At 42.4% G+C, this 18,284-nt stretch overlaps 1 protein-coding gene across 7 annotated transcripts in view; it reads left to right on the top strand.

Moving 5' to 3' along the window:
- Window positions 1-2,803: 2,803 nt before the first annotated feature.
- The window catches only part of CARMIL1 (capping protein regulator and myosin 1 linker 1), a 255,236-nt gene continuing 239,755 nt past the window's right edge, over window positions 2,804-18,284 (top strand). For 2 of the 7 annotated variants that reach the window (XM_037893025.2, XM_037893027.2), the window contains exons 1-2: window positions 2,808-3,402; window positions 12,225-12,322. In XM_037893025.2, the coding sequence (XP_037748953.1) occupies window positions 3,363-3,402; window positions 12,225-12,322 (138 nt within the window). In that variant the 5' untranslated portion in view covers window positions 2,808-3,362. Of the gene's footprint in view, window positions 3,403-12,224; window positions 12,323-18,284 lie in introns of all 7 variants that reach the window. The other 5 variants (XM_037893029.2, XM_037893030.2, XM_037893031.2 and 2 more) reach the window with 5 other exon arrangements.

Here is an 18,284-nt window from a genome sequence, read left to right as displayed (position 1 = left end):
AGAGGTCCCAGGTTCAATCCCACCCGCTGATGACCAGGGCCTGTTGGTGTTACACAGGCACTATTGCTTCTGAAAGATATGCTTTAGTCAAATGTAGGTTATTGGGCTCAATACAAGAGTAAATGGGTGAAATTATGTGGCCTATATTATATAGGTGGTCAGACTAGATGATCTAATGATCCCTTATGGCCTTAAAATTTCTGAAACTATGAATTCTTTTTCATTCTTCTGCTTAATGGTACCTGTGTATCCTGGTGCTGCATATGCACGCTCACTCTAACATGCATGGAGTACAATAGATCTAAGTATATTATTCAGAAACCATACGAAATGCATGTCTAATAAGTAAAATTGGAATGAATGGGGGATGATAAATGAAATTTATTTGCTTTATATTTTCTTCATATGTTTTCCTCATTTGCTATTGACAGATGTCCTTCTAGTTTACTTTTTCTTTACAGATTTGCATTGGCTATTTTTCCAAGAGAGAGATATATATCTAATTTCATCAATTATGCTAGTGAGCATATTTGTTTTGTGGTATGGCTACCTCAAAAATTATTTGAATAACTGGTGGGTGTTGTAGGGGTGAGGAAATGGGTGGTCACAGATTAACCAATACTCACTATTTCAAATGGCAAGTTCTGTTTCTCCTAAAGACCAAGGCATGCAAGTAATCCTTGTTTGCTGAGTTTTATTGTTAAACATATGCTGCTTGGAATTATGCTGCTGTTGCTCTTGTGGAATGAATTTGTTTTTCTCATTAGACATAAATAACTTTGATCTCCAAAACCTGTCACTTACTTTCAGAGTGTTTGAAATATGAGCTTTATGTATTAATCCACCCCTTCAGGATGTGGGACAGCCAATCAGGATCCTGCTGCAGTGAAAATGATCCTTTCAATGAAATTACAGGCCTCCACTAGAAGCTACTCTAAAAGAGTTACAGTATTCCCATTGCTGTTTTACCTCTTCCCTCCCACCCCATATAATAATTTGTCCTTGTTTTCATATGTATACACAATTATATGTATAATTAGGTTATTCAAGGGCTATATTTTTGTAATTTGATTGGTATGCACTTGCAAAATTCTCAACATAAATGTGTAATGAGAAAAATATATTAAGATGTTATCTATTTAGTACTAGGAAAGGAGGGATGTTTGATTCCTTTCTGTCTACTACAAACTGGAAAACTTTTGCTTTTCCTTCTCTCTGAGACTGGGAAACAACCCCCAATAATGACATCCCTTCTTTATCTTCAGAACAGGTGCAAAACCAACTGACCTTCCCTAAAAAGAGAGATAGGGTATGGGAATGAGAAAGAGATAGATGAGCTTTGGATCAAAGGTTATCCAATCCATTTAAAGGTTTAAACTGATCCAGGTTTGGCAATCACTTTCCCAGGCAGCAGACAAGAAAAACTGACTTCATGATCACAGTCACTCTATCTTATAAACCTTAAAGAAACAAACAAAAGCCAAGTTCCTGGAATACAAATCCAGAGAGTACATGAGCAAAAGCAGTTTCGTTACTCTTTTTACTCATGGGTAATACTTCTATCAGAGGTCCCAGTCCTGCAACTGGGTCTGCAGGAGCAGATTCCTGCTCCCACACAGAACTTCACTGACTTCAAGTGCGCAAATGGGTTCTCCCATGTGGAATCAGTTGCAGGACTGGGATCAAGATTAGATGATACAGTACTAAAAATGAATGCTTACACTTCTGGTGCTAGCATTGTTACAATGTTTCCCATAGGTATTACTGGTTAAGAAAACTGCTAGTGCAAATAAGGCCAAATAGTGATTACTGAATATGAAAAAGTGTCATTAATACAAAAGTGTAATTAATACAAAATCTTTTAATTCTGTTTATGTGAATTAAGTAAAAGGTGGTATCCTGAAAGGTCCTGACTTGACAGCCCAGATAACTGGTGAGTTTGATCCACAATCAGATACAGCAAGGACAGCAATGGAGCTAGTTGTCCCACCTTAGACCTGTGTTCCCAGAGGGAGATACCAGCAGTAGTGGAGAGAGTTCCGTCTCCTTATACATTCAATTCTGTGGCCTCTCTGCTGAGGCTGCCAGTGCCAGGGTGCATGATGGTGGGTATTATTACTCCAAATTATCACTTATATGATTTGTGTTATGGTAGAGAGCCCAATCTGGATTGTGACCCTGCATACTAGGTGCTGTACAAACACATAGTAAGAGACAGCCCAGGCTCCAGAGAGTTTAGGGTTCAAATAGGCAAGATAGATCAGGGGAAAGAGAGGCATCAGTGACTCGCCCAAAGCCATTAGGATAGGAAACTGATGACTAGAGTGAGAAGCACCCAAATTTGATTAAAGAAATATGCAAGCCACATGATCCGTCTAGGAGCGTGACACTGTGTATAAGCAATATGGGACATGTCTGATTGCAACACCCCTTTGCAAAATCATTTTTCAGAGGCGGGAGAGACTTTCAGAACTCAAACTGCTTCACAATTAGATCTCTGGTGAGGCGGTCTTCCGCCCCCCAAGTGTCCGGGACCCCTGCAGGGCATGTGGTTGTGTCATCCGGGTGGTCCCTGTCCCGCATCTGCCCCCCCCCCCCCGCCTCAACTGTCTGGAAGAGAGGAAGGAGGCTGGGAAACAGGAACCCCTCCAATCCCAACCAGCAGATGGCCCCCTTGGTCTCTCTCTTTCTCTCGGCAGGTTCTGTGGCTCCGGCGAAAGCAAGGAGGGGCTGCTTAATGCCCCTAATTTGTCCTCTCTCTCCCTCTGCGCATGGCGTGTGCCTAGAAACTCTCCCGGCGGCGGGCAGGGCTGCCAGCATGTCTCCCTGAAGGAGATGCTCTTGGCGGGCAGGCGCGCGGGCGGCGCTCCCCCGGCCCGGTGTGCGGCGGCGGCTTCCCGGCCGCGGATCGCTCTCGCGAGGGGAGGCGAGCGGCTCGGGCTGGGGCGGCGTAGAGCCCTCCCCGGGGCTGCGCGGGACCGGCCGGGAGCGAGGAATTTCCACCTCCGCCCACGCCTTCCGCTGGCGCCGCGGGGCCAGTCGCTGCCCGCCGGGCGGGGAGGGGAAGGAGGAGGAGGAGGAGGAGGAGGAGACTGCAGGGGAGCGGAGAAGGAAGGAGCCGCGGGGGCTGAGCGCTGGAGCCGCGGGTGACCCGCCCCTGGAGAGACCCCGGCACCGGAGCCGGGCGGAGCCATGGAGCAGTAACCCCTTGAGCCCTTCCAGCGCCGCCACTTGTCCGGTCCCCCCCCCACCAGCCGCGCGCCCGCCCGCCCGCCCCCGTTTTGCTGGCGCGGGGATTGGGACGAGGGAGCCAAAGAGTTTTGCCCGCAGCGCCGCCGCCGCCGCCCCCCGCCAGGGCCACGATGAGCGAGGAGAGCTCCGAGGTGCCCCGGGAGCAGCTAGGTGAGAGCCGCGTTTCTCTCCCTCCGCGGGGGTGGGGGAAGGACGGGTCTGTTTGGGGTCCGAGCCTGCTGGGGAGGCGGCGGGCAAGCGGTGAGGCCATCGTGGGGCGGGTGGCGCTGGCCATTGCCCGCCGGAGCCGGGCCGGGGGGAGGCGTGGTGGGGAAGGTGCCGCGAGGGCGAAGGTAGGGTGGGGGATTCAGCGAGGGAAAGCCAGGTTGCAGCGCCTCTGTTTTTTTCTTTTTTTTCCCTTGGCACTGCTGCTGGAGAGAGTTGCTGCTGGGGGGTGGGGTGGGGATTACAGCCTTTCAAGCCCTGGAAATAGCAGCCCAGTCCGGAGCGTTCAGCCGCTGTGAGCCAGCGAAAACCGGAGTGAAAGCCCCGTTTCAGGGGCTGAAAAGTAGACCGGGCATGTCCCCACCCTGGAAACGTATAGTGACACTATACATGGGCCTTCGTGACAGCACCGCATACAGCAGTGGTTCTCAACCGGGGCTGCACCGAGGTCTTCCAGGGGGTACTCAACTCTTCTGGATCAGTGTTTCTCAGCCTGGGGGTTGTGACTCCCGGAGGGGTCACGGTATGGGTTTAGAGAGGTTGCAAATGCAGGGCCTGCATTAGGGGGTGGCAAGCAGTTCAGTTGCCTAGGGCCTCACACCACAGGGGGCTCCGCAAGGCTAAATTACATGCTTCAGCCCGGGGTAATGAGGCTCGGGCTTCAGCCCTGCTATGCAGGGCACTGGCTTCAGACAAGGCTCACAAGTCAAAAACAGGAAGACAAATCAGCCTCCTGGAAGCGGTACAGTAGTCTGGAAACTACCTGAAAGCGGTACAGTAGTCTTGAGAACCACTGGCATACACCGTGTCAAGGTTGCAGTCTATAAACGGCAGTCCTTGAAAGGAGTAGCCTATAGATTCAACATGGAAAGCAAGTGGTTAAAGGACTGTTGTTTTTATTTAACTTGCAATAGCAAGAAAATTTATAGTTTAAAACTACTTTTAACTTCTCCATCTCCTTTTATGCCCTTATGCATATCTATGGTGCCATATACAATTGTTTGGAGCCCTTTGAAATACCTGTGCATAAGGGTATGAGTGAGGGAGGATATTTCAGAGAGCCTTAACTTTGACATTTTCTTAGCTTTTGACATGTTAGAACATACACTTAATTTTATTCCAGCATATATATCTTTTTTGTAATTCAGTTCTCTGGGCATGCAATCTGTAAGGTAGTGTACAAAGAAAAAACTATTTGTTTTTTACTCTCCACAAATCACAACTGATCACAAGTGGTGCTAAAGCTGCTTGAGAGCTTCTATGCCATGAATTATTAGTATAGTAGGTGGTGGGGCTAGGTGTAGACAGAGAACATTTTGAACAATCAGCTTTTTTTGGTCTGCCTTTAAAACAGCCAGATATGTTTAACTGTTGAGCAGTTAGCATGTGTTAACGTTGTGAATGGATTTCCACTATAAATTAATACGTGATGGGTTAAGGTGTGTCACTTATGCTAAGAGAACCATGGAGCAAAGCTGAGTCATTATGACACGTCTTCCACAAACAAGACATTAGATTGTACCATAAAGTACCAACATCTGTTACTAACTTGAGTGAAATTTCAGAATTTTGCTCTGATCTTGCAAGCTTATCTACATAGGCAGACTTGCTATTGCAAGTTAAATAAAAACAACAGACTTTTAAGCACTGGCTTTCTATGCGGAATCTACAGGCTACTCTTTTCAAGGCTTGCCGTTTATATATAACAACCTTGACGCAGTGTATGCCAGTGGTTCTCAAGACTACTGTACTGCTTGTCACCCTCTCACTGAGAGCCAAACTATACTTCAGTGGGTCCAGGGTTCTGTTCACACAGATCAGCATACAGTATTGGGGACCTTTGTGCCTGTGTCTAATTCGTATTTTTGTTTGCTTACATAATTTATTATGAAGAGAACACTCTGGTCATAGTGGAGTATTTCATAAGGAGGAAAATTTAATTTTCTTGCTAGACAATTCAGATTCCCTAGTGATCTGAGAGCTCTGTGAAAAGGACATTGAGCAAAACTTAATGGGTAAAACACATGGCTAAACTGGGAATCAGAACTGCCACATGCTTCCTATGTGACCTTCAGGAGGTCACTTGGGACACAATATTCAAAAGTGTCTATGCTAATTTTGAAACACTTGCAGCCTGGTTTAAGTGGTACTTGGATCTCAGGATGGGTACCCAGAAATGGAGACCATCAAAATAAATGAATACTTGAAAATTTGGGCCTTAGCTTCCTGTTACCTCATGTTTCTGGTCTGTAAAATGACTTGAAAAATGCACTTGCTAGTGGTGGATAGGAAACGTTCTTTATGTGGGGAATTCTGTAAAATTTAAAAAAAAAGTTTCTAGATCTCAGTTACAAAGATAACCTTAGTGTGAATTGGTGCCATGAATTTTTCCTGAGTCTCTACTCCAGTGCCTCTGATGGTCCTTTATAGCTTTCCCAGCCAACAGCACTGTAAAATGGACAAGTTTGTAATCAGTTTCGCTGTTGCTATTTAAAACCCTGTGTGAAACTGACAAGAATCAAGTCAACTTCATTCTGCTGCTGCTTCAAAAAAGCTGTGAACAGTGGCAGAAACACTTGGAGCTATTAACTGGGGAGGAGGAATCAAAAGATAAAGGCTGGGATGAGGGTGGGTAAAGTTGTAGAGATACCACCAGTACTCCTTTGACAGCAGCCATGTGGCCTGGAGGGACTGAGTTTCTGACTACTGCTGGCTGGAAAACAGAATTCCCCTCCTGAAAAAAATTTCAAATGTTTTGAAAAAAATGTTCATCCCAAATTCGCAGGATGGATTTGAATTAAATCGAAGTGATTTAAATCATGATTTAAATCACTAGTCAGGAAGACTCAATTTAATCATGGATTTCTACATAAAAGTGCATTCTTGTTGGTTGTTATAACCTTGGTACATATTCTTCACAACTCAGAGATAGATGTAGGTTTCATTTTTAGAAGGTACACACTATACATTTGTAAAGTGATTTATTTTGAAAACTTTTCAGATTAGTTTTACAGCTATATCGGAAAATGAATGATTGTTTGGTTATTTCATTTACCAAAGGTAATTGAAGCAGATAGTTCACTTCCCAGTGACCTCATAAATATCTCAGATTCAACAGGTTAATCATTAATATTTGGAAGATTTTCTTGCCATGCTGTATTAGGAGGAGAACATCACCAGACACACTTAAATTGTTTTATTTAACTAAAACAACAACGTTTTGTATTCTGGATTTTTTTCTTCAACAGCAAGCATAATTTTTTAACAAAACAAGCATATGAAATTTTGAATTCAGTTCAACATCCAATTTCTTAAAAATCAGGTTTGTTTTTGTTAAAATTGTTTTTAACTAAAATAGTTAATTTTTTTTGTAATATTTCATTTGACTGTGTCAGCCAGGTCAACATGAAAAACTTAAAAGATTGGCTTCCGTTGCTAACTCAGTTGTCTTCACCTTCGTTTTCCTGTTTGTTCATAATCTGGAAAAGAAAAACAAGCTTTCCTGCTTTTTCAGGTCCCAAACAGTTTCTCAATTTGGAATGAATTAGTCCAAAGGAAGAAAATATTCTCTCTACACTTGCAGAAGAAGCTACTGCTGTTAAAAGTGAGATGATCACTTCAACAGTCTCTGAATCCAAGTGCTTAAGTGACGTCCACCAGTACACTGGTGTGACTTTCTTTAAAACATCATCAGCAAACATTTATTTCTTGAATGGTTCACTCTTAGCTTTGAAGTTTATTATAGTTGGCATTATGGAGGGATGATTGCTGGAGGTCCATGTCATAGCCAACTCCTCCTCTTCAGCAGTTAACATTTGACCCTGGTACTGAGTACTGAGAATATTTGCAAGAAAATGAGCTGGAGATAGTGCTTGTCCCATTCATTTTTTCAGTGCTTGTAATTTAACTCTGTCATTGCATAGTTCTCTTTTTAAGATCTCACTCCGTTCCTTCCAAATTTCAACAGCGTCAGCAATAAAACAGGTATTTCCCTGCATTTTGTTCAAGGCTACAGAAGTAGTATTCAGGGTACTCAGCATGTGTTCAACATTTCTCTTAAGCCAATGTTGAGAACTTTGGCTGTGACAGCGCCATCTATTTTTTCCCGATTTTGTTCACAAACTGTCATCAGATTAGGCCAGTTCTTGATACAGTGCTCAAAACAGTCCACCGCTGAGTTCCATCGCACGTCTTGTGGGAGAGTTATCTTGGTTTCCCCCCACTTTTTTCAGAGCAGCTGCTGCAAAGTGGTTGTTATGGAAGTATTTTGCAATTTCAACAACATTAGCCTTTATATCTGGAGCACTGAAGTCTTTGGCTAGGAGGTGCATCAAATGAGCACTGCAACCGCATGTTGTTAGCTTGGGACTCTCTTCTAAATAATTTCTTCTCATCTTGGATACATTTGAAGCATTGTCTGTGACCAGGCTGCGTACTAGACATTTGAATTTTTTTCCACAGTTTGTTACAGCTTTTACTGCTACTTCTTGTAAGTATTCTGCTGAGTGTGCATTTCCTGATGTATCAATTGTTTCTGTAAGGAAGACATTCCCTTCTTCTGTTGTCACATGTGCACGTACAACAGGATCATTGTGGACGTTGCTCCACCCATCAAGACTCAGGTTAACAATTCCACTCTCTAGACCTTTTGCACACTGCTCAATTTCTCTTTCCTATACTTTATCCAGCAATTTGCCTGCGACATCTGCTCTGTAGGGTGGACTGTATCCTGGTCTTAATGACTGAACCATGTAAATGAAGAGTAGGTTCTCAATCAAACGGAAAGGAGAGTTCGTTGCATAAACAAACTGGGCAATTTTTTTCATCAGTTACCTCTTTTTGTAATCTGCTGGTTCTTATCACAAACTTATCTATGGTTGTTTCTGGATGATGGAGATTTTTTTTTTCTTTTTTGCTACAGGTGATACACCGTGGCTATGTGACATACATGATGTGACTGAAACACTGTCACAGGCAGATAACTTTGAAACTATAGAAAATGATGGTGATCTTGAAGGTGGATAGTCTTCAGAATCCTATCTGTTGAGGATGGATTCTCCTAAACAAAATAAGTCAATGCAATTATTTAATTATTATTACCCTACTGCTCATTTAGTATTACTCATTGCATTCACTGACACTCAGTACTACTTTAAAGGTGAAATTGTAAAAGGGAGATCTGCCCATTTCAGCTCTTTATTTTTTATCACAACTGCTTCTAAAATGTTAGTACCATAGAGTTAACAACTATATATTTTTTGCTCAAACATGAGAATTAAAGAATAGTCCAGAAGGCAGGCAGTCCTTAAGAAAGAAGTATGAAATAAAAAAGTTTACCAACCTGAAGATCCTGCATGTTCAGACGTGTTCCTTTCATCATCTTCAACGCAGCTTCCTCCTGAGAAGGAACACTTCTCATGATGTTGTTTCATTTGGGCGACCAGGCCTTGCATTTCTTTGTTGCACTGTTTGCATTTTGCACGCATGCCTGTCTTACCCACAGGTAGAGGGACTTCATTAAAATATTCCCAAACTGGCTCTCTTTTACTGCCTGCTGCCATTATAGGTTTTCCCTTCTAGTGAGGACGTGATTTGGTAGATCTCAAATCAGTGAGGGCTACACTCAGAAAGACCTCAAGACTTCTGGAATATGCTGCTCAAACAGTTTCACTTTTGTTTCTACTGCCTGTCCCTCCTTTTTCACATTTATCTCCAGACTTCTCCTTGTCTAGATCTATTCCGCCCCCAACAATCTTTTATTCATTGAACTTTTTGGAACTTTGCACTTTTAGAGAGAGATAAGGGATTGACTCTGTGTACACAAATTTGTAGAGGGAGAATAGGGTTGAGGTCTGTTATTTCTCACCTCTATGTATTATTTATTTACTTAAAAACGTTTTTGCTGTTATCTCTGGAGACACAAATCCAGGGTTTGAGAACTGTAAAACTAAGCATCTCTGATGGTATCTTCTAGATTGAGCCCCGAGTCCCATTGGATAGATGGAAAGATTAACCTAAATAATCTATGCAGAAGCCCCTGGAATCCCATGAGATTGGGTCCCTAATCCATGAACTGTTGGAACTCATTTACAAATCTTTTCTTAAACATTACATGAATATATTGTCTCATACTATAGAATTAGAATTTATAATCCCTATTACATGATGAAATACATGATAGCTCAAAGATATCTTAATTAAAACTATCTTTAGATAGGTTTTTTTCCTCAGTAAGTATTTTATTTAAAAAAAAAATCTAATTAAAATAAAAATTGATTTTTTTTATTTTTTATTAAATCATTGATTTTTATCCACCATGCAAATTGGGATAAAAAGACAAAAATTTGAAATGTTTCATGGGAGAGAAAGTCTCTAATTCCATTTTTCAGGAGAACTGAAATGACATTTTTCAGCTTGCTCCCTGGGCTTGCCCAACTTCCTGGGGAGTGAGCAAGAAAGCCAGTCAGGAAGTCCGAGCCCCTGGGAGTCTACCAGATGGACTGCCACAGATCCAGGGAGCCCAGTAACCTGTCAATCAGCCAGTGTGGGAGCAGGCTGCCTGGCCAGCCACATGGGGACCGGGAGCTCTCAGGATTTTCTGATGCAAAATTGAAATATTATCTCAAAAAAATTTAGATTTTCTGGAAATAGCATTTCCCATTGGAAAATCATTCCAGCAGAAAATTCCTGACAAGTTCTGTTTCTGACTCATTGTCATACTACTGCTTCCTGATTGCAGAAATCTGTGGCTTTGTCTAGGCAAGTATGAAAGGTGTGGTGTTAGTTCTAACACATTTTAACTAATACTTGAAAAATTTAATGTAGACAGGGGACAATGCCTTTAACATGTGTTTAAACGGATTGAGTTAGAGCCTAGTTGGGAAGCCTATATTTTGGCTTTTAACACCACTCCTTTAAATCTTAGCATAAATAAGGGTAAAGTGAAAGAAAAGATAATTTGCCTTTTAAAAAGTACCAGTTATGTATGTTTGAAAGGCCTTTTTCCTCCCAAGTACCATTTTTTTCTCTCTCAAAAAAGAAAGGTGAATGTAATACTTATAAGAGGTGATAAATTGACTGCCCTTGTGGCTGAATTCCACTCTTTATCCACCAGTGACAGTAACAGTGTAAGCTTCCTGACACCACTTCATGGACAGGCTTGAGGCCTTAAGAGAAGAGTGGTTAGTTTGGTCTTTATGTTCATTCAGTACTTGGTTGCTGTGCTGAGAATGTCAAAAATTATGTAAATTAATATAAGTTTGGGTGTTGGTTCCATGAGGTGCATATGTAACCACTAGGCCTTGGCCTGAAACCAGTACTGCATTTCACAGAGCCTCTGTACAGCGGTCAGTGGTTAACATCTGGAAATGGGCTGGATTCCCATCATAAATTAGGTGTGGAAAAACTCTGTATTCTATTATTAGAGCCATCTGACCACCAAAATATTAACAATAAAGGGCTGAATTGTGCTGCTACAGCATGTCCATTGACTTCAACAGGGTTTTCAGATGAAGTGAGAGCATAAGTTTGTTCATAGTGTTTTAAAGTAGTGAAGAATGAGCCATTTGATTTTTCACATACAGTAGTTGGTTCAGCCAGGTTATAAGCGGTGCTCCCAAAGTGGCTTGTCTTGGGGATATTTTTAGTATCCCAATAGAATGGGAACAGTGTAGAGCAGTGGTTCTCAAACTTTTTTTTTCGCAGACCACCTGAAAATTGCTGAGGGTCTCGGTGGACCACTTAATGATCTTTCCAAATATTGTTTGTACTGGTCGCTAACTATAGTAAAGCGCTTTGGATAAAAACCCCTTAATATAAAGGGGTTAATATAAAAAACCCCTTAATAATAATCTTTTTTTGTTCTACAAATAAAAGGACACAACTCATATTTTAATATCAATAGCTTTACCTTTCTAATGTGATGGATGTGTCCTCTCTCCCTCGCTGCGGCAGCTCCTGAGCTGGGGCTGGGAAGGAGGGGGGATCTCGCCCTCTCTCTCCCACTGCGGCAGCCCCCAAGCTGGGGCTGGGAAGGAGGAGGGTCTCTCCCCCGACACAGCAGTCACAGAGCTGAGGCTGGGAAGGAGGGCCATCTCTCCTCAGCAGCTGCAGCCCTGGAGCTGGGGAAGTTGCCTCTTTCTCTGGTCGCTGCAGCCCTGCACATCCCAAATCCTCCTCACCCCCTCCTCAGCCCACTGCCCCCTCCCATCTATCCGCTATTCTCCTCAAGGCCACCACCTCACCTTACATGTGCATCTTCTCCAGGGTCCAGGCACCTAATAAGTGGAGCCACACCTGCACGTCTCCACTAATTAGGTGGGTGGCCCTTCATTCTCTTGTGTATGGCTGCCCAGGCATGCATCTTAGGGGGAACTATCCGCTGACCGCCTGAATGGAGTTCGTAGACCATGGACCTCAGTTTGAGAACGTCTGGTATGGAGAAATATGAAATGACATTCCGCTATGTGCAGCGTAAGACTTTAGTATAAGTCTAATCTCTACTCAGGACAACAGACTTGTTCATTAAGTAGCTGAGTATATGACAAACTTCTCATAAATTAATTGTGGCTTTATTTTTTTTATTGGAGTCAGACTGATGTGTGTATAACCTATATTAAATGAGTGCAGCAGAGAGGTGCAGGGTAGAAAAATGTCAGTTAATACAATAAGACTGAGGAATTTTCCCTGAAAGTGTGAAAATATTGTTTGTTTTTTTAAACTTTTCTTGACAATGGAAGTATTGATTAAGGTGTTCTCCATTATTTCAGAAAGTATCAAGGATGTTATTGGGAGGAAGATTAAAATTTCAGTGAAGAAAAAAGTAAAGCTAGAAACCAAGGGAGATAAAGTGGATAACAAAATATTGGTAAGTACAGTATAGTAACTCTAATTAAAGTAGACAATCATTTAGGAGAAGCTCATTTCAGCTATTGTTAAGAAACTAATTCTCCCCATGGAAAATCTGTCTACATGTACTCTGAACAATGTATCACTTGTTTTCTCTATTTTCTTGCCTTGTGTGTTTGAAAACTGTGCATATATCTCTAGGTTATTGGTTATAACATCCCACAGGTCATTCTTGTTGTGGTCTGACAAACTATTGTGTGACCATATCCCAAAATAAAGGGGACCGTTTATGGATTCCTTGTGTTCCTTAGACTCTCATGGACATCAGTGGGAATTCTGAGTGAGCAAGAAACACAAGATCAAACCCATAAAGAATTGTATCTCTTTTAAGAATTTTTAAACTGTGTCAAACACCCTGTTTCTCTTGAGGCTAGAGACACTGCCAAACAGTGTAACACTAACACTGTCTAGTCTTTTAAGAGACTAATCTATTATTTGTATTTGTTTGTTCGCATAGGTTGAGGCTATTATAGTTAAAAGTAAATGCTCTTTGTATGTGACTCTGTCATTATTTCTAAAACTGTTCAGGAGGAAAAAGTAAAGTTAATCTCATTCAAGTATATTTTCCTGTTTTCTCAAGGCTAACATGTCTGTCCTTTTAGATAAGCAGAGAACTGTAGTAATGTGTTGGTACTGGTACATATTCTCCTCTTGCATACTTGGATTTGTATTTAAAAACAAACAAACCAAAAAAACCCCATCACAACCCTTGGGCATTCATTTGCCAGTGTGTTTGATACGTACATGTGGGGAGAAGCAGAGAAGGATAATGAAGTACAAAGGACTGTAAGAACAGATTTAAAAATTTTATTAAAGCTAACGTTAAAAAATTATATAATACATAGCTTGGGAAAAGTGTGTCTGTACATCTGGGTATAGTGCTTAAATTATCCACAAATGTTAGTTTTCAAAAGTCATATGATACATAGAGTACATAATCAGCAATAACCCAAATTTAGGTGAATAGATTTAACAATACAGTTTAGATATTAGAATCCGAATACTCTGGTACATCACTCATGAAAAGTTGTACAGAGATTTGGTTGTGGAAAGCAAAATATATTAACGAGAGGAGATTTTCCCTCAGTAATTGAGAATTAGATAGGTTGTCCATTTAGAAAATACAGTCCATGAGGAACGTATTTCAGTTACTTTCCTGACTGTGCTTTACTACTATAAAATTTTGCAGGATATTCTGAAACAGAATGCACTGTTTACTGTATCAGTAAAGTTATAGATTTCAAAGTTTTGTTGCCAAGAGCAGGTTCTTGTAGTTGTGTGACAAGAGGCACTGAGTTGATATTTGTGTTTTGGAAACAAGTTTATTTCTTAAATCTAAATGTGTGAATAGTTTGCATTCTGTCTTTATAAAGTATGTTGGTTATTCCTGAGCTGTAGTGATGTTGATAATAGTCTATCTTTCTGTGAGGACAACTACTTAAGGAGTTTGAAATATCTTCTGCGTAACATCTGTCCAAGTATCTTTTAATACGCAGCTCTAGGGCCTACAGTTTCTATTAGGTTGGGAATGTGAATGTTGATTGATAGCCACTATTTATTTGAAAGCCATGTTTACAGAGTAGGCTGACAGATTCACTGAAGCAGTAACACTTGATTGACTTTTGACTTACACAGAATCATTATTGTTATCAATAGCAGAATATACTGTGGAAATATTATCTACTGTTCAGGATTGATGGAAAATACTCTTTAAAATAATAGTGTTAAGATTAGCCTGGGTCTGCGTGAGGCAGGTTTTATTTCTTTTTTCAAGTTTTGTGACTTCATGTATGAATTTTTTTATTTTAAATGTATAAACTTAAATCGTGTCATGTCTGCACAGTGAACATTTTTATCCACCTACACACAGTACATGGCAGTAAAAGAATGTCAGGCTTTCAACCTGTAAGGGATATTTTGAAAGGACATCAGTAAAACTTCTAAAAATGTGATGACTCAGATAATTTTGTCTCTTTTGAAATCTAGTCTCCTAAGCTCTCAGCTGGTGATTTTAATGTTTTATGACTGGCTAGATCTGCCTCTTTTTTATGAGTTACAAAAGTGTGTGAAGACTTATATAAAAATGTCTCATTCATTGCACAGGATGGACTGTGCTCTGGGGTTGAACCACTGAAGGAGGCTGTTGTCTGTAAGACCCCTGCCTCGCTTGTTGCAGAATTTGGAAGGTGTATACCTATTGCACACTGCCTAGAGGAACTCCGCTCAGAGGCATGAACAGAAAAAGGATGGATGGCCATCTTGGCCATTGCCAGGAGGAGGCTGATGAGGAGGTCTTGCCACTGGGTTGGGCCATGGATGGGCTATGCATAAATGAGGAGGTTGGGGGGAGAAAGGCAGCCAGAACTGCATAAGAGGTTCTGGAGGAGCTGGAAGAGGGTCTTCAGTCTGTCATACATTTAGGTAGGTAGGGTATGCCAGAGTCGTCTCCTTGCTGCAGAAAGGATAGGTGTTGTGGGAGTTTATATACTATGCCAGGTACGTGCCCATGATCATGGCTCCATGGAGGAGCAGCCAACTAATATCCCTGGTGGGCCGTGGAACCACAGTGGGGTACAGGCTGGCCCACTGGAGTTCTTCTGCCTCCTCAGGTGGCTGCAGGTCCCGCCATTTTGGTGTGAGGGTGGGACATGAGGGCAAGGAAGTAGATGGTAGGAAGCATGAACACCATGAAACAGGAAGTTTCCTAGGCATGGTTTGGAGATAGTCCGTCTGGATGTCATTCGGTTGATTTATTACTTATTGTGAGTGGCCAAGGAGGCTCATGGGGGATCAGGGTTATGTACCTGTTGTGGTTTCCGGGAGACAGTGGACCTAAGACCACCCATAGCTAAAGACCCTCCCCTTTAACCAGTGCGGAGGGGCCAGTGAACCCAGGCCACAACTGAATACTGGGGACAACAAATGAAAAAACAGTAATGGGAGTGAAGATCATAAGGTATAAATCAGGGATAGGTCTGCCCAAAACTAAAAGCTTGCCCCTTCAGCCAAGGGGGCGGAACCACTGATACCAGGCTACTAGTGACTTCTCAGGACAACAAATAAAAATACGGTATCATCGGGAGTGAGGTCAAAGGTTATTAATGAGCGCTCCAGAGGGGGACACCAAGCAGAGAATCCCAGACAGCACCCACTGCTCCTCATAGGTGTCTAAGGAGTCGGTGGACTCTGTGTGGAGGCATAAATGGACAAGGGAATGGAAATAGGCCTAACAGAGCACCTCCCCACCCCGTCCAGCTTCCTCCTCCTGCTATGATGGGTGGCTGACTTGGCCAGTATCTGAAGGAGGTTGATGAGGAGGTCTTGTGACTTCCTGGGGCCATGGATGGAGTGTGCTAGGACAGGAACTGTGGGGAGAAGAACAGCCAGAACCTCAGTAAGAGGTTCTGGAGGAGCTGGAAGAGGGGCTGCAACCTGACGCAGTGTGCTGGGGTCTCCCTTTTGTCGCAGAAAGTACAAGTGTCAAGAGTTTATGAACCACCACATGATGTCCCTGGTGAGCTGTGGTACCAGAGTTGAGTACAGACTGGGTCCACCGGGGTTCTTTGCCCTCCTTAGGTGGCAACAGGTCCCATGTCACTTGGTAATGGGGCAGGCTGTGAGGGCGAGAAAGTGAATAGTGTGACGTATGAGTGCATACAGATGTTTCCTGGATGTGGTTCAGAAGTGGACTGGCTGTTTGTCATTCAACCGACTTAGGTTGCATGTCAGGGGTGGCCAGGGAGGTCTACAACAATCAGGATTGTAAAGGCAGAGGCTTGCAAAAAGAGAAAAGATGGTTTCCTGGTTCAGGCAATTTGCTGCCCTGGGAAACTGGATCCTATACCTTCCCCAGCCACAGAGTTGCTGTGTGATGCTGGGTAAGTTACTAAAACCAAATTTTTCCCCTGATGGTAACTAATGGTGTGTTCCTCCTGCTGAGGTTTCATTTGCAGAAATTCTGAGCACTCTGCAACCAAAATCAATGAGAGCTGTACTGTGAACATAAAAATCACGATTTAATGGTAAGTACTCTAAAAAATCAGGTATTAGCCATCCCAAATTGGGCAACCAAAATTAATGGACATATTATACCTTAATCTTTTTATGCTTCAGTTCTAATAGTGTGCAATGAGGAGAACACAAAATATTGAATAGTTGCTCATTAGTTGAGCACCATCCATCTTGTGCACTGAATGAGGCAGAGTCCCGTAGAAAAAATGTGTTAATGAAATTAAAAACCATATCATAGTATATGGGCAAAAGGGGGCTGATTTAAGCGTGCCCTTAATTCTGGCATTTCCTAACTTTGGAGTGCTTGACTTTGCAACCTTAGTGCTCTTTTAGCATAGGTTTGTGTGCATTAAAACAGTGGTGTTTAAAATATATTTGCCAAGGGTTAACATATTTTAAAACACCACTCGTTTTCCCAGTCTGTACCAGTCCAGAGAGGTTAAGTGATGTGCTCAAGATCACAGAGGAAGTGTGTCAAAAGCTAGGAATAGAATCCAGGTCTTCTGTTTCCCAAAGCAGTGTTTTAATTACAAGACCTTTTATTCTTCCTTTACAGTAAAATAATACAAAACCCCCCAGCTCTTCAAGAAAATGAAATTATTTAAAAATTACTGCACTTTGCAGATGGCTAAATGCACATGACCTATGGCCTTGCAATGGAAAATATATTCAAGGTACTATGGATTTAGGAGCATAACATTAGGCACTGAAGTTTGAAAGCCGTGAAGTTGTGACTTAGCTTGTTGCATATTTTTCACTTTTTATAGTGAGCTTTTTGCTTCCGTAGTTTCCACTTGCCGTTATTTTCAATTCATCATAATGATGTGAGCAATAAACATGGCAAATGTGACTTACAGTAGAATCCCAGAGTTGCGAACACCAGAGTTACAAACCGACCAGTAAACCCCACACCTCATTTGGAACCAGAAGCATACAATCAGGCAGCAGCAGAGACTGGAAAAAAAAAAAGAAGCAACAACAGTACAGTACTGTTAAACATAAACTACTCAAAAAAAAAAAAAAAAAAAAAGGAAAGCAGCATTTTACTTCTGCAGAGTAAAGTTTCAAAGCTGTATTAAGTCAATGTTAAGTTGTAAACTTTTGAAAGAACAACCATAATGTTTTGTTCAATTACGAACATTGCAGATTTACGAACAACTTCCATTACCGAGGTGTTTATAACTCTGAGGTTCTACTATACCTTAAATGCTGATCTCCAGCTTGCAGCCTGAAAACTGTAAGTCAGCTACGAGAACCCCAAAATTACTTCAATGAAAGTAGGATCAGCTCTCGAGTATTTAGGGCAGAACTTCAGCCCTAAGTCCCCCTTGTGCTATTCTGACAGAGCAAGGTGCACCGAAAGCTGCCCTAAGTGAAGACATTGGAAATTCCCCCATCCTGGAGAAATCCCACTCCTTCCCAGACCCTTCTTTTTCTCTGATGTGTGAGATGATTTGGAGGGTGGGGGAAGGGTGGGTGCATGGCTTGAGTGTGCTGTGTTCTATTGAGCACCATCAGCATACCACCCCGCCCTGCCCCCAAAAGGGTTATTACAAGCCTGTACAAGTCAAAACAGACCTGAGGCTGTTCTGATCGAGGTTGTTTGTGGCGGAAAGATGGCTAGCATGGCTGAGGACCTGGTCTTTGTTTCCCTTTATCTAAATACATACAGACTTAGCCCTGGTCTACGCTCGGGGGGGGGGGCGGCGCGGGCGGGCGATCGAGCTAAGTTACGCAACTTCAACTATGTGAATAATGTAGCTGAAGTCGACATACTTAGATTGACTTACCATGGTGTCTTCGCCACGGGGAGGCGACTGCTGCTGCTCCCCCATCGACTCTGCCTGCGCTTCTCGCGGCGCTGGAGTACAGGAGTCAACGGAAGAGTGCTCGGGGATCTAGACTAGACG

Source organism: Chelonia mydas, chromosome 2, assembly GCF_015237465.2.
Source record: "Chelonia mydas isolate rCheMyd1 chromosome 2, rCheMyd1.pri.v2, whole genome shotgun sequence".
Classification (NCBI taxonomy): Eukaryota; Metazoa; Chordata; order Testudines; family Cheloniidae; genus Chelonia; species Chelonia mydas.
Note: the sequence above shows the minus strand (reverse complement) of the source record. Positions and strands in the feature narration are given on the sequence as shown.